Source organism: Onychomys torridus, chromosome 22 (assembly GCF_903995425.1).
Source record: "Onychomys torridus chromosome 22, mOncTor1.1, whole genome shotgun sequence".
Taxonomy (NCBI): domain Eukaryota; kingdom Metazoa; phylum Chordata; class Mammalia; order Rodentia; family Cricetidae; genus Onychomys; species Onychomys torridus.
The window spans coordinates 24,228,491-24,244,183 of record NC_050464.1 but is presented as its reverse complement, the minus strand read 5'-3'; the positions used below and the strand labels follow the sequence as shown (position 1 = coordinate 24,244,183).

General features: G+C 49.3%; 1 protein-coding gene across 1 annotated transcript; it reads left to right on the top strand.

Annotated features, from left to right (window-relative positions):
* The first annotated feature begins 11,716 nt into the window (after nucleotides 1-11,716).
* Nucleotides 11,717-15,203, top strand: Ran (RAN, member RAS oncogene family). The gene is made up of 7 exons (XM_036171937.1): nucleotides 11,717-11,804; nucleotides 12,064-12,109; nucleotides 12,238-12,322; nucleotides 12,416-12,541; nucleotides 14,002-14,189; nucleotides 14,362-14,532; nucleotides 14,800-15,203. Exons 2-7 carry the CDS (start codon nucleotides 12,074-12,076, stop codon nucleotides 14,842-14,844), a joined length of 651 nt encoding a protein of 216 aa, XP_036027830.1. The 5' UTR covers nucleotides 11,717-11,804; nucleotides 12,064-12,073; the 3' UTR covers nucleotides 14,845-15,203.
* Nucleotides 15,204-15,693: the final 490 nt, after the last annotated feature.

Here is a 15,693-nt window from a genome sequence, read left to right as displayed (position 1 = left end):
ACTCAAACAATTCAAGAGCTGGGGATATAGGTCAGTGGCTAGCCCTTGCCTGCCATGCGCTAGATTTATGCCCAACCGCGAAAAAAAACCAAAATTCTAAATTCACCATTATGGCACCCATGGACAGCAAAGCAATCAGAATAAGGTAGGCACACCTATCACCTATCCTGACCCTGAGGGCGCCATACCTGGGTCCTCAGACAAAAGAACACCTGCAGGTTCCACCCTTGATGCAGTTCTGGTGGGAGACTCAAGCAGCGCAGCTACTCTTCTGGACACAGTGACAGTGTACCCATCAGATGCCAAGTAAGGGAGGAAGGATTTACTTTGGCTCATGATTTGAGGGGCTAAAGTCCATCGTGTTAGGAAAGGCATGGCCGCAGACGGCCGGTGGTGGTGGTGGTGGGGTCATCAACCAACTATAGCCCCCCAGGCTGGGTCATCACTGTCTCCCGCTAAGCCACACCTCCTCAAAGTTCCACAACCTCCCAAAAGAGTGCCAACCTCCTGAGAGTATTCAAACAAGTATTCAAACGCACTGGCCTGTGGAAGACATTTCACATTCAAACAACCATACAGGGGAAGGGGGCAGATTATCAGCAGCGAAGAGGTGTGCATAGGTTGGAATGTGGGGAAGATCACAGAGCGAGCTTCTTCCTGTGTCCCTTCTGTGGAGCCAACACCCCTGTGATGGTAGGTTATTGATTGTCACCCTAACAAGATATAGGCTCTCGGAGGAGACAAGTCCCTGGGCTCCCTTATGAGGGATTATCTACATTAGGTTCTTTGACAAGCAAAGACCCTTCTTAACTGTTGGCAGTACCTTCCCATGTTCATGGGAGCCTGAACTTAATAAAAAGGAGAAAGGGAGCTGAGCACCAGCATTCATCTCTTCTGCTTCCGGACTGTGGATGCCACGTGACCAGCTGCCTCAACCTGCTGATGTGAAGTCCCCAGTGCTGGGATTAAAGGCATGCGCCACCACCGCCTAGCTTTCATCCTTAAATAAAATATGCTGGCATGTGAGCTAAGGCTCTGCAGGAAGGAATGCACTTACCAGTGATCAGCCACAAATTTGTGGGAGCCTATCCTTAAGTGTGTGTAACATTATGCTGGGCAGTGGTGGTACACGCCTTTAATCCCACCACTCCAGGCAGAGGCAGGTTGATTTCGATGAGTTCCAGGCCAGCCTGATCTACAGAGTGAGTTCCAGGACAGCCAGGGCTACACAGAGAAACCCTGTCTTGAAAAAAACCAACCAACCAAACAAACAAACAAACAAAAAAATAGGGAGTATTAGTTTGTGCTTCCCAAATATAAACCCAGCTGGACGCCCTCTGGATAGGTTTAATGCTTCAGGTAGCAAGGCAGATCTGAGAAGAAAAAAGGAAGGAAGGAAGGAGGGATGGAAAGGAAAAGGTGAGCATGTTTTTTATATATAAAAACATTTAAACTCTAAACATAGAAGCAATTGGGTTGTAGGGCAATCTTTTGTTTTGCTTTGTTTCTCTTGAAATCAAGTCTTCTAAAACCCAGGCTGGCCTCAAACTCCCTCTATGCATTCATTGATAGAAAATTACAACATGTCCACACAGTTGGGCTTGCCCAGAAGACCGCCTAATTATTTCCAGTTCAAAATAGCCATTCCCAGGTCAGAACATCTCGAGTGGCTAGGACTCCGTGGCTTTACCTGGTTGTGCGCGGGGCCATGTGACATGTGACATGCAGTCCTGTACGCATGCGCGGCTCACTCTTTAAAAAGCCGGCGCCATTGTGCACAGGTCTCTCTCCTCCTCTTCTCTCCTCTCCTCACTCACGTGTGTGCTTCACACAGGCCTGTCACCTCTATCCTCTATCCTATATTAATAAACAGCTCTTCTGTGGATTTGTCGTGTTCGGAACGTGTTCCTGGCGGGGTAAGAGCGCCAATAAATAGCTAACATTAAACCCAGGCTGGCCTCAAACTCCCTGTATGCATGAACTTTTTATTTCTTCCCTGAGACAGGGTTTCTCTGTGCAATATTGGTGGCTGTCCTGGAACTCACTTTGTAGACCAGGCTGGCCTTGAACTCACAGAGATCTGCCTGCCTCTTGCATCCTGAGCTCTGGGATTAAAGGCATGCACCACCACTTCTGGCTTTGACCATGAACTTCTGATCCTCCTGTCGCGGCCTCCTAAATGATGGAATCACGGGTATATGACACTATACCAAGGAAGAAAAACATGTTTAAGGACACAGTTCTATTCTGAGTGGTGGCTTATACCTGTACTCACAGGATCAGAAGGCTGAAGCAGAACGACTAATATAAATTTGAGCCGTCATGGGCTACATGTGAGATTTCAACAACAAAAATCCATTTCTTCATCGTTTCAGTGGGAAATACGCTAAAAGTATCCAGGTAGCATGGAGACACTGGGGGACCAAGAGGATGAAAATAACTGCTAAGTCACCTTAAAGTTGCTAGATTCAGCCGGGCAGTGTTGGTTCACGCCTTTAATCACAAGCTGAGGGCAGGCAGATCTCTGAGTTCAAGGCCAGCCTGCACAGCCACAGCTGTTACACAGAAAAACCCTGGGGGTAGGGGGTTGCCAAGAACCAACCAACCAAAAAAAAAAAAAAAACAACAAAAAAACCATAGATGTTAGAGTCTAACCCCCTCTCCCTATAAATGAGACATTTATAATATAAATGGGACCTTTACAATATGAATGGGACCTTAGAAGAAATGGCCTTTTACAATTCAGCTTACTGTGAGCTGAAGTCATGACTCAGAGCTCTACCTCAGAGACAAACATGCAGAGGGATATCACAGCTAGGAGGTGGCTAAGTCACTGCAACCACATGTCTACAAAACAAGGGGTAGCCATACATGGTAGCCACTCAAAAGCTCAGGGGGCAGCAGGGCACAGACTGCCAAGGAGCCTTCAGAGATGGCATGGCCTGCCCACTCCTGGGTTTCAGACTTCCAGAAACATCTCTGGCAGGGCTTGGTGGTACAGACCTGTCACCCCAGGTTCTCAGGAGGACAAGGCAGTAGGACCCTGAGTTCAAATCCAACCTGGGCCAGGCAGTGGTGGCGCACGCCTTTAACCCCAGCACTCGGGAGGCAGAGGCAGGCGGATCTCTGTGAGTTCGAGGCCAGCCTAGACTACCAAGTAAGTTCCAGGAAAGGCGCAAAGCTACACAGAGAAATCCTGTCTTGGAGAAAAAAAAAATTCAACCTGGACTGCAAAGTGGATTCAAGGATAGTCTGGGCAGTTTAGTGAGATGTTCATCTCCAAGTTAAAAGTGAAAAGATGGCTGAAGGATGTAGCTCAGTAGTGGTGTCTGCCTAGCAACCTTGAGGCCTGGGTTTAATACCAGGACCAAGTAGGGGATCCATTTTTGTCCTATTAAGGAATTCAGTTTGTGGTAGTTTGTTAAGCCAATGACACCTTGTAATTATCTTATAAATAGGACAGTAATGCTGCACACATTGGCTGTTGACACAGCTTATAAGAGGCTACTATTAAAACCAAGCATTTAAAATGTGCGCACATTTTGAAACTAAAAAGCCCATGTTTGAGATAAATACACAGTTGAGCATATGCTAGAAAGCCATATAATGGAATGCTATATATTCACACGCACACATCCCACATCCTCACATCTCGATCCATAGGCATCTCAGGCCTGTTTCAACCTATGAGAAGTCCTCAAACAGTTTTATGGTATTTTCTCTCCTTTCTGAAGACTAGATTCTTCTAAAGTGACATGGGACACAGGGTGAAAGTATCATAGAAACTGGATTGTGGGTGACGAGCACACTGCTCTTAAATCTCCCTCTAGCTAGGGAATGACCATCACTCCTAACCTGGGAAGTCAACCTGATCTAACAGACGCCCCTCACATGTCACAGGCAGCAAGTCTGAGATCAAGGGCCTCCAGAGCTGGGGTCTGGGAAAGCTTCTTCCCTCTCCTGGGTCCTGGGCTTCGGGAGGAACAAAGTCGCTCCCTGGGGACTCTTGTGTTGTTGAGACACTCTGAGAAAGGCCAGGGACTCACTATGTAACTGAGGCTGGCCTTGATCCTCCTGATTCTGCCCTGAAAATGCTGGGATTATACACCACTCTACCAGGTTTCTTTTCTTTTCTTTCTTTCTTTCTTTCTTTCTTTCTTTCTTTCTTTCTTTCTTTCTTTCTTTTTTTTTTTTTGAGACAGGGTTTCTCTATGTAACACTCCTGGCTGTCCTGGAATCTGCTTTGTGCGCCAGGCTGGCCTCGAACTCACAGAGATTCACCTGCCTCTGCCTCCCAAGTGCTGGGATTAAAGGCGAGTGCCACCACCGCCTAACTTCTACCAGGTTTCTTTTTTTTTTCTTTCTTCCTTCCTTTCTTTCTTTTTTTTTTTTTTTAATAAGAATTATTTGTGTATTACGTACACAGAAGAGGGCACCAGATCTCATTACAGATGGTTGTGAGCCACCATGTGGGTGCTGGGAATTGAACTCAGGACCTCTGGAAGAACAGCTGGTGCTCTTAACCTCTGAGCCACCTCTCCAGCCCTCTTTTCAAGACAGTCTCTGACCCAGGCTGGCCTCAAACCCCCTTTGTAGCCAAAGATGACTTTGAACTTCTGATCCAGTGCTAGAAATCGAACCCAGGGCCTCCTGCTTGCGGCACAAGCACTCTAGCAACTGACCCATATCCACAACCACAGGGAACACTTTGATAAGGACGCTGGTCCCATTTCTCCATTATGAGGTTCTACACGGTACCTTATCTCTTCTCAAAGGTCCTACATCTTGATGTAGTCACTTGGGGGGAAGGGGTGTTAAAATGGGAATGGGGTGGGGAGTAAACAATACATACTACAAGCATCTGTAGACAGGGGAAGCCAAAACATGGAGTCAACTTGGCTTGCTTGAGGTCCCGAGTTTAATCCCCATCACTGTCTCCAAAAACAAACAGACAGCTTGTTGTGTCCATTAGGCTCTCTGACCCACCTCTTCTTCCCCCAGCTGCTGAGCTCAGCTGCACAGTGGCCTTTATATGCTACTCCCTCTCCCTGGAATCTTTTCCTTCACGGCTCTCCTTGGCACCCTCCCTTACCTTCTGGGGTCCTGTTCTCCCTTGCTATCTCAAGGATAGCTTGAGGTCATCTCCCTACCCAGCCACCTCCTTCCTCCTTTCCAAGTTAGCAGTCATCATCCTTTGGACAGCTATCATTCTGTATCCATGGGGATTGGGGCCTGGAACCACCTGCAACCCTGCTGGTACCCAGGCCAGCAGAGGGGCAGGTCCCTTATACAAAAACAAAGTCACATTTGCATATAACCTACTAATATCCTGAGTACTTTAGACCTTTAGGTTACTTATTAGGTCTCACACAAAAATGGACAAAGTGTGTAAGTAGTTGCATAGTAACTGTATTGTTTAGGAACAAGAGATGCCCCCATACACATTCAGTAAGGATACAGTGTCCCCTTATACTTTCAACATGCAGTTGGCTGAACCCACATAAGCAACACCGTCTTGTACAAAGACAGCCACCTGTGTTTACTCACTTACCTAGTTCATTTCTAGTCTGGTTTTTGCTGGCTTGCTTTGAGACAGCCATCCCTGGAGCTCCCTGCACAATCTGCAGACAGCTCCATTAAAGAGTATTCTCGGGCTGGAGAGATGGCTCAGCGGTTAAGAGCACTGGCTGTTCTTCCAGAGTCCTGAGTTCAATTCCCAGCAACCACATGGTGGCTCACAACCATCCATAATGAGATCTGCTGCCCTCTTCTGGCCTGCAAGCATGCATGTAGACAGAACACTGTATACATAATAAAAATAAATAAAATAAATCTTTAATAAAAAGAGAGTATCCTCTGTCAGCAAGTATTTAGTGTTTGTATGACCTCAGAGAGGGCCAGTGTGGAGTTTCCACTCAACAAAGATTATCAGAGAATTCTCGAAGGCAACGCCAGGAGCTAGCCCAGGTCTGAGGTGTGCTGGGATCCCATGCAGGTGAAGCCATGAAGCACACAGGTCACACAGGTCAGGGCACAGTGCACCCTCTGCACAATCCTAAGTTACAGAAGAGAGATGAAGCCAGGGTGCCTAGACGCACGGGTATCTGCCATATCTCTTCATTTTGCTTTCTGGGGAAAGACGTTCTGTGTCAAGGTCAAGCAGGCACATGTGTGAGCCACACTCTCCACTTAGCATCTGAGAAGTTGCTGATGCTCGTCCCCAGGCTGGGAAATGAGATGGAAAAATGTCGGAGTTTCTTACTCCTTTGCAAAGAAACCTGAGGGAGACTACGAACAGAAAATACCAGTCCTGCATTCGGTACATTTTATCTGCTTAATGATTCCTTCTACACTGGGCACATTTTTATCTGCTTAATGACTCCTTCTACGAGCTATTACACTTCTAATAGTGTGTGCGCTTAGATCTCCATCATCTTTTCTTTATTTTGATTTCCATAGTGCCCAGCGAGTGCTCTACCATTGAACCACCCTCCAGGCCTTGACTCGCCAGGATTCCTTCTAGAGCACAGCTCTGCTATTTCTGATTATGCACTGCATGCTAAGAAGGAGCTGAAGGTCCAGCTGCAAGGCCAATGTCTACTTAGGGAGTGAGCTTTATGTTTGGGGCTCGGTGCTCCACGCTGAATAGGACAGACAGGTGAGTGCATTTCTTCTAGTAAGGAGACAAATAAATAACAAACCGGTGAGTCATTATGCACCATCTTTCCAGTTAAGTGCTCTGGGGAAGAAGAGTAGGTGCTTTGATGGGGAAAGCCTGAGTGTGAGGCAGTAGCTGGGCAGGGTATTCGGCTGGGCCCTTCAAGGAGCTTCAGCCTGAGGGGGAAGAGGAGCCTGTTAGGCAAAAGTGTAAGGGGAAAAAAGCCTTTAGACAGAGAGACCAGTAAGTACAAAGGCCCTGGAACAGGAGCAAATTCGGCTGAAATAAGATTCAGAAAGGGCCGAGCGATGGTGGCGCACGCTTTTAATCCTAGCACTCGGGAGGCACAGGCAGGTGCATCTCTGTGAGTTCGAGGCCAGCCTGGGCTACAGAGCGAGTTCCAAGACAGGCTCCAAAGCTACATAGAGAAACCCTGCCTCGAAAAACAAAACAAAACGATTCAGAAAGGTTGTGAGGGCTCCAAAGAGTTAGGAAGAAAGAGGAACAGTGCTGGAGAGGGCGGCAAAGCTAGGACACCTTGGAATGAGAGAGAATCAAATGACTGAAGGGTGGAGGGTGGCCTGGTGGGGGGTTTAAGATTGTTTGTGCCCTCCAGGTTTGGAGGAAGATCACACCATCCCTCCTGTGGTATCACTATCCAAGCTGCATACCCAGAAGTTAATTACAAGGAAGTACTGGACACCATGGGAATGGGGGGCTCTGTCTGCTTTCTGCTGCTATCCAGCACATGCCTGGGGTATCACCCCCCTGTGGTGAGATAGCTTGGTCACTCACAGTTTTAGAGGATCCAGCCTGTGGCTGGTTGGCGGGTCCATTGCTTTGGTCTATGGGCAGGCAACAAATCACAGCAGGAATGTGAGACGGCCAGATTAGCTCATGGCCAGAAAGAGAAAGAGACTAGGGTCCCATAAAGAGTATGGTGACAACAACCTAAAGCCCCCATCTAGGCCACAGCTCAGTACTGACATGCTGGGATGAGGCCTTTAACCCATTGCCTTTGGGGGGACCCTCCAGATTCAATCAATGGCAGGGATGTCCTGCAAAATGCCTGGTTCAACGGAACACTCTGCAAAAGTGTCAAGGGACTGTCCAGACTCATTTAAAGACACAAGGGGACCTGACAGAAGCAATAGGTAACTCTGGGATTAGACACCTTTAGTGTCATAAATTCAGTTCTGCAGATTAGGTAACATGGTATTGGTCAGTATACAGAAGTTGTGTGGCCAAATGTCCTAAGCTTTAAGAAATACATATGAGGGGCATTGTGTACTATACATACACTCTCAAACCTTTCAGAGGAGATATCATGCATAAGCACAGATCTTGATTCTCTCTCTCTTTTTTTTTTTTTTTGAGACAGGGTTTCTCTGTGTAGCTTTGGAGCCTGTCCTAGATCTTGCTCTGTAGACCAGGCTGGCCTTGAACTCACAGAGATCCCCCTGCCTCTGCCTCCCTAGTGCTGGGATTAAAGGTGTGCACCACCACTGTCGCCCAAGTTTTTTTTTTTTTTTTTCCTTGATTTTTCAAGACAGGGTTTCTCTGTGTAGCTTTGTGCCTTTCCTTTCCTGGAACTCGCTTTGGAGATCAGGCTGGCCTGGAACTCAGAGATCCACCTGCCTCTGCCTCCCGAGTGCTGGGATCAAAGGCACTTGCCACCACGCCCGGCACCAAGTCTTGATTCTTAAGAATTTCATTTATGTATGGATTTGGATGTATTCATGTGTGTGCATAGCATTGTATTAGGGGCCTTTAAGATGGCTCAGTGGGGTAAAACTGCCATTCCTGACTCCCTGAGTTCAATCCTCAGGCCCCACATGATGGAAGAAGAGAACCAATTCCAACATGTCCTCTGAACTACACATACCTGCAAACAAACATGCTTAAACAATGTATTAGACAGGGTTCTCTAGGGGAACAGAACCAACAGAATGGGTATGTATGTTTTCAAATGGTTTACACAGTATGTGCTGGGCAGTTCAACAATGGCCACCTACATGCTGGAGAGCCTGAAAAACCAGGAGTTGCTCAGTCCATGAAGCTGAATGCATTAAGAATCCCAATGTTCCATGCTGGAAGCTAAAGAAGCTGGGTTGGATATCAGTTGCTAGAAACACAGTATCAGGAGGAAGGGGGTGGAGGAGTGATGCTAATTCCTAGGACCTCTATATCTGGGACACTCAGGGAAGATGCTGCCTCTCCTGCGGGAGTGTTTTCCCACCTCAGTTAAAGCATCCTGGAAACGCCCTGAGGACCCATGCAGAGGTGTGTCTCTCTTAGTTAATTCCAGATTCTTTTTTTGTTTTGTTTTTTGTTTTTCGAGATAGGGTTTCTCTGTGTAGCTTTGCGTTTTTCCTGGAACTCACTTGGTAGCCCAGGCTGGCCTCGAACTCACAGAGGTCCACCTGGCTTTGCCTCCCTAGTGCTGGGGTTAAAGGCGTGTGCCACCACCGCCCGGTGTATTAATTCCAGATTCTATCAAGTTGACCACAGACATTGACCATCCCCAATATACATGTACACCTTGTAAAGAAGTGGAGGACAGACATGAAGGAGCAAGCATGCAGTAACTTCTGTCACTATGACCAAAACTACTGGGAAGAATCAAGTGTGGAAGAAGGACGTGTCCCTTGGTTCGTAGCAATACAGTCCGTCATGGAAGGATGGCATGGCTCTGGGTCCACCCTATGGTAGTGGGAGCTTGCAGCTTCACACTGTAGCTGACCAAATACTACAGGATATAATCTTTGTTTGTTTGTTGGCTTGTTGGCTTTTGAGACAGGGTTTCTCTGTGCAACAGTCCTGACTGTCTTGGAACTCACTCTATAGACAAGGCTGCCTCTGTCTCCCAAGTGCTAGGATTAAAGGCGTGCGCCACCACCGCCTGGCTCAGGATATAATCTTTAAGGGTGACGCCCCCACCCCTATCCCCCACCATTCCTTAGGTCACAAGTCTAAAACAGTACCATTGGTGGAGGAATGAGGTGTTCAACATACGAGCCTACAGGGGAGATCTCAAACTATAACATAACATTTGAGGAGTCAGAAGAAAATACGATTAGCTATTTTTCTCATTGCTATGGCAAAAATACTTGACTAAAAGCAGCTTTAGGGAAAGAAGAGTTTATTTTGGCTCACAGTTCCACGGGATTATCTATCTGGGGAAGGTAGACGGTATGGGGCAGCTGGTCACTGTATCCACATCGAGGAAGCATAAGGAGAATGCTGGTGCTCAGCTTACTCTCTCCTTTTTATTCGGTCCATGGTACTGTGCATATTCAGTTAAACCTCTCTGTACAAGACACACTCAGAGGTTTGTCCAGTAGGCAACCTAAATCCTGCAGACAGACTAACCATCACATTCTACAACCCCCTGTACAACCACAACTTTTCCCCAGGGCTGTACCCACCCCACCCCCAGTTCTCACACTTGTTAAACAGTTGCCAGGTTTTAAAGTGCAGGCTAAGTCTGGGTTTGCAGTTCACGTTGGATGGCAGATAAGTGTCTCTGTTAACTAGGGAGCAGTGAGCAGCTCACTCAGGTGTATTTTCTTCTTTTCCTGTTTCCTAGGAGTAGGAAGAGGCTCTTTAAATTCTAAGCTTGGGCCAGTTAGTAACACAACCCAGCCCACTTAATGAGGCAGGATGCTAGGACAGGAAACTTCCTGGTGAACTCTGCAGGGGAGAGGGGGTCACTGGTGATCTTACTACCCAGCAGGCACTGCTGCTTTTATCAACAACCTAAAGCAAGAACTGGAATCATGCAATGTAGCCAATTTAAGATTCACATACCCAAGAATATAGTAATTTTGTATTTATATAGACATGTAACTGACAGCCCACTACATACACACTATGTTAAGGTTACGTAGTCATTTTGTTGTTTGTGTGTACCACACACAACCACTTTCCCTTCTTCCATTCACTGTTTTACCCAACATTATCCTTCCGGGATCTACCTAACTATAGTAAAATGGGTGTCACCTATTTTCTTCTTGGTACTGCGAATTCAAAGTCTTGCATGTGCCAGTCAAGCAAGCGGTCTGCCATCGAGCTCCCTAAGTTGCCTAGGCTTGCCCCTGCACCTGCAAGCCTAAGCAAGGCCTGCGCTGGCTCCTTTGACAACTGCATAGTACAAAACAACAGCAGGGCCACAAGCTGTGGTCATCGGAGATGTATTTTCCATCTTCACAGCAGCACCCGTATTTGCTGGTGCTCTGGGGAGAGGAACGTGGCTCCCAGCAGGCCCAATCTAACTGTTGTTCTCCCAGGCCTGGGAGGATCCCTCCCTGGTCACTCGGTGCTCAGGAGGGAACCAGGATGGATTATCTTCTGAGTAATGAATCATCCACCTCGCCCACCCAACCGAGGAGGGGTCCCGGGGTGCAGAACGCATGGACGCCCCCCAACTGCATCCCGCCCCATCCTCGGAGTCGGGTGCCCTGCAGGACCCCAAGCGTGTAAATCCAGGCCGCGTCCATCCCTCGCACGCCTAGCCGCGCGAGCAAACTGACGCAAGCCGGGTCGCGGGCACGCGCGCCCTCATTCATTCACTCCTTCATTCATTCTGCGGGCGCCGGCCGCGAGACCTCAGCGATCCTCCGCCCGCGAGGTCCAGGGCGTTCGTGGGGACAGGACGCGGGGGAGGAAGGTCGGGCGGTGCCCGCTGATCAGCGGACAAGCGACAGGGAGGCCGCACCCGCCTTTCCCGCCCACGAGGCCCGGGCTAGGCCGCCGCCCACGTGACGTGTGTGCGTGTGGAGGGAGGAAAGAGGGACCCTCCCGTCGTGAGCGCATGCGCGCGGGAGCCCGCGCTCGGCGCCGGCTCACGAAGGCCTCCGGCTCTGCGTGCGTGCGCGCGCGCGCGCGCGCGCTCCCGCTCGCCCGCACCACGTGACCCGCCGCCCCTCTCCCGCCTTCCGCGCCCAGACTGACTTGACCGGCCGAGTCGGGAAGGGCCGGCTGCGGGCGTGCGCGCGCCGCGTGGTTGGGCGCGGCGCCGTTGCTCCGCCCCCCTCTAGGCCCCGCCCCCTCCGCGCGCCGGCGTCCGCTGCGTCTCCGGCATTTGAATCGCGCTTCCGCCATCTTTCCAGCTTCAGTCGGACAGGCGCGGAGGCTCTTCTGGAAGGTAGCGGCGGCGCCCGGAGGATCGGGGCGGGCGCGGGCGGCGGCGGCGGCGGCGGGGGACGGGGGGGGGGGGTCTCCTCCGGGTGGGCGCGGGGGCGGCGGCGGTGAGGAGAGCGAGCGGGCAGCGCCCCTGGGCTTCCCAGCCGGCCTCCCTTCCCTCCCTCCCCCACCGTCTCACGCCGCGTCCCCGCCTTCCCGCGCGCTCTTCCCGGCCGCGGCCTTTGTGGGGCGCACGTGCCGCAGCCGCTCTCTTCCCGCAGGATCGCCGCGATGGCCGCCCAGGGAGAGCCGCAGGTCCAGTTCAAGGTGCGTGTGCGGACGGCCCGGACGGCCCAGCGAGCGAGCGAGCGGGCGGGCGGGAGGGGGAGGTCGGGAGGACAGACAGCATGGCGGGAGGGAACCGGGGCCCGCTCACGCTGCCTTCCCTCTCCCAGCTCGTCCTGGTGGGCGACGGCGGCACCGGGAAGACGACGTTCGTGAAGCGCCACTTGACGGGCGAGTTCGAGAAGAAGTATGTAGGTAGGTGCGGCGGGGCAGCTGCGGGCGGCGGCGGTGGGAAGTGGCCGGTCGGGTAGGTATCGGCTGACCGTGCCGCCCCGTCGTCCCCCGCAGCCACCCTGGGCGTGGAGGTGCACCCGCTCGTCTTCCATACCAACAGAGGGCCCATCAAGTTCAACGTGTGGGACACAGCCGGCCAGGAGAAGTTCGGAGGCCTGCGCGATGGCTACTACATCCAAGGTGAGGGCCTGCGGAAGTGGGCCTGGCCTTGGGACACGTGCCGGGGGTCGGGGTGGCGGGGAGAAGAAGCCCGGGATCCGGCCGTTGCCTGGTGATGTAGGACGGGAGGAAGAGGAGGAGAGAACGCGTCCCTTCCCGGGGAGGCGACCTCGTTTGAGTGGCTAGGAGATGATTTTTTTTTCCCCCCCCTCCGGGTCGTCCGTTGGTGTCATTCGATCGCCTGCTGTGTCATGCTAGGCATGGTTTTAGGGGAGACTGTGTGTCTTGACCGCCTCAACGGGGAGGAGGCAGGGGAGCTGTAGGTAGGGTAGGGTCGCTCTTTGGGTTTCAGAACTGACATCCAGATACGTGGTTATCCGTGAAAATTCCCACCACTTTAAAAAAAAGATGGCCCTTAGGCCCCTTATTAGAGGAGCCATGCTCTCTGCCACATGTGAGGGACGTGCTATGTCGTGTTAGTTCTAACTTTTACTTTTCTCCTTGAAAGTAATAGATTTTAAGGAAAAGGGCCTGTTCGGTGGTTAAAGACAAATGAATGGGAAAAAAAATAATTCTGTGATCGTGCTAGCCTGAAAAATGAGTGGAAGTTCTTTAATTTCTTGCCGCCTTTTAGCATGGAAATACACGAAGGTGTAGATCCCTGAATTGAAATTTTTTCTTTTTACTTTTTTTTTTTTTTCTTTTGGGGTTTCAGAGACAGGGTTTCCCTGTGTAGCTTTGCACCTTTCCTGGAACTCACTTAGTAGCCCAGGCTGGCCTCGAACTCAGAGATCCCCCTGGCTCTGCCTCCCGAGTGCTGGGATTAAAGGCATGCGCCACCAACGCCCTGCTCTTTTTCGTTTTTTTTGTTTGTTTGTTTGTTTTTGTTTTTCCAGATAGGGTTTCTCTGTGTAGTTTTGGTGCCTGTCCTGGATCTCAATCTGTAGACCAGACTGACCTCCAACTCACAGAGATCCACCTTGCTCTGCCTCCCCAGTGCTGGGATTAAAGATGCCCAGTGAAACTTTTTTTTTTCCAGTTGAAACTTTTTAACCAGAAAATTGGACTGTACTTTTCCTGCCTCTTTAACTGTATCTTCGCTGCCCCTGTAGGTCAGGCATAGTTCTCATTAGCCATTTAAAGACTATCTCTCTAGGTGGCAGAGTTTTTATGCATAGGTCCTCCTCACTGTAAAGGAGGTCCTCCTGAATGCTGCTACATTATTTTACCTCTGACAAACTTGGGGTGTGAAGTGGGGTGTTGGTCATGATTTGATGTCCAGAAGGAGAGTGGGGAGAAGTCGGTTGATAGCGTAAATAGGTCTGGACGTTTGAGCTTTCCTGTAAAGAGGAATTGGAATTAGTGCCTTGGATTGCTGTCTATTTTTTTAGTATTGGGATAGAGTGGGTGGATCGTAAGAGTCACAAGATGCTGCTGCTGCAGTAGAGACTAAGACATCTCAATGCCTTGAATGTTTTCAGCCCAGTGTGCCATTATAATGTTTGACGTAACATCAAGAGTCACTTACAAGAATGTACCCAACTGGCATAGAGATCTGGTGCGTGTGTGTGAAAACATCCCCATTGTATTGTGTGGCAATAAAGTGGATATTAAGGACAGAAAAGTGAAGGCAAAATCTATTGTCTTCCACCGAAAGAAGAACCTTCAGGTATGTTCATAATTTATTGGTCATTCCTAGAAAATGTGTGTAAGGTATACATATGTCATGTGGGACCAATGTGTGTTTTGTGTGGGTTACAAAATGTCTTGTTTAAAATGTTCTTGGAATGGTGATTACTAACAGAACTTTTTAAACGTAAATTTCTTTTTGTTTTAAACAGTACTATGATATTTCTGCCAAAAGTAACTACAACTTTGAAAAGCCTTTCCTCTGGCTTGCCAGAAAGCTCATTGGAGACCCTAATTTGGAGTTTGTTGCCATGCCTGCTCTTGCCCCTCCTGAGGTGGTCATGGACCCAGCTTTGGCAGCACAGTATGAGCATGATTTAGAGGTATTTGTCTTTTTCAATTGTTCTTTACATGTATGGGTGTCTTGCCTTCATGTGTGTCTGCCTGGTGCCTGCAGAGGTCAGAAGCTGCTGGCATTGGATCCTCCCAGCCATGTCGAGATGTTTGGAATCCAACCCTGGTCATCAAGAGCTAGCAGTGCTCTTCCTAACCGATGAGCCATCTCCCAGCCCTATTAGAGTTAGTACTTAGGTTTGACTTGGTCATGGCGGTTTTGATCTTCAGTGTTTCCTTTCTGTTTCTTGCTTCAGGTTGCTCAAACAACTGCCCTCCCGGATGAGGATGATGACCTGTGAGATCGTGGAGCTGGAGCCCTGAGTCAGAAGTCTAGTTTTATAGGCAACTGTCCTGTGACGTCAGCGGTGCAGCGTGTGTGCCACCTTATTTAGCTAAGCGGATCGTGTACTTCATTGGGATGCTGAAGGAGATGAATGGGCTTCGGAGTGAACGTGGCAGTTAAAACATACCTTCTTTTTTTTGGACTTGCATATTTAGCTGTTTGGAACACAGTTGTTTCCTTCCTGAATTTCAAAAATAAGACTGCTACAGTCGCATCACACTCACTATTCAGTCAGTGGTGACATCTTGTTTGTTACTGTCATTCCCATTCTTTTTGTTTAGAATCAGAATAAAGTTGTATTTCAAATAATCTAAACAAGTGAATCATCCCTTGTTTATAAGCATTTTAAAACCAACATAAGAAAGCTTGTTACAAATGCCTTTGCTTATTACCTGAGGTCCATTCAGCCATGTCCTTGTGCTTACCTTCTCAACCATTTGGATCCAGTCATGAACGAACTCCTGTTACAGGTGTAGTAAATACTTTGACTCAGCCAGGATATCTGCGCAGCCTGCAGTTTGATAGGTGGGTAGACCTAAGAGAAGAGCTTGTTTGAAGATGTTACGTATGTTTAGCCTAAGGACTGTAGTTGACAGTGTCTGCAACCTAGACCTTCAGAAGGTAGAACTGCATTTGATGGAAGCTTGAAGGGTTTCTGAGATGTCTCATGTTGGTTCTCTAAGATGTTACCTGCTTTTGAGTGGTGGTCTCAGCACTCATGAGCTAGGGGCAGGAGGACCTCTGAGTTCAAGGCCAACTCTACAGAGTGAGTTCCAGAACTTCATAGAGAGACCAGTCTTGCGTG

What these genes read in the sequence shown, in the direction of transcription:
- Ran (XM_036171937.1), top strand. Translation starts at nt 12,074, where the DNA reads ATGGCCGCCCAGGGAGAGCCGCAGGTCCAGTTCAAG. An exon ending in AGCCGCAGGTCCAGTTCAAG is followed by an intron (nt 12,110 to 12,237) that starts GTGCGTGTGCGG and finishes TCCCTCTCCCAG; the next exon opens with CTCGTCCTGGTGGGCGACGG. An exon ending in AGTATGAGCATGATTTAGAG is followed by an intron (nt 14,533 to 14,799) that starts GTATTTGTCTTT and finishes TTCTTGCTTCAG; the next exon opens with GTTGCTCAAACAACTGCCCT.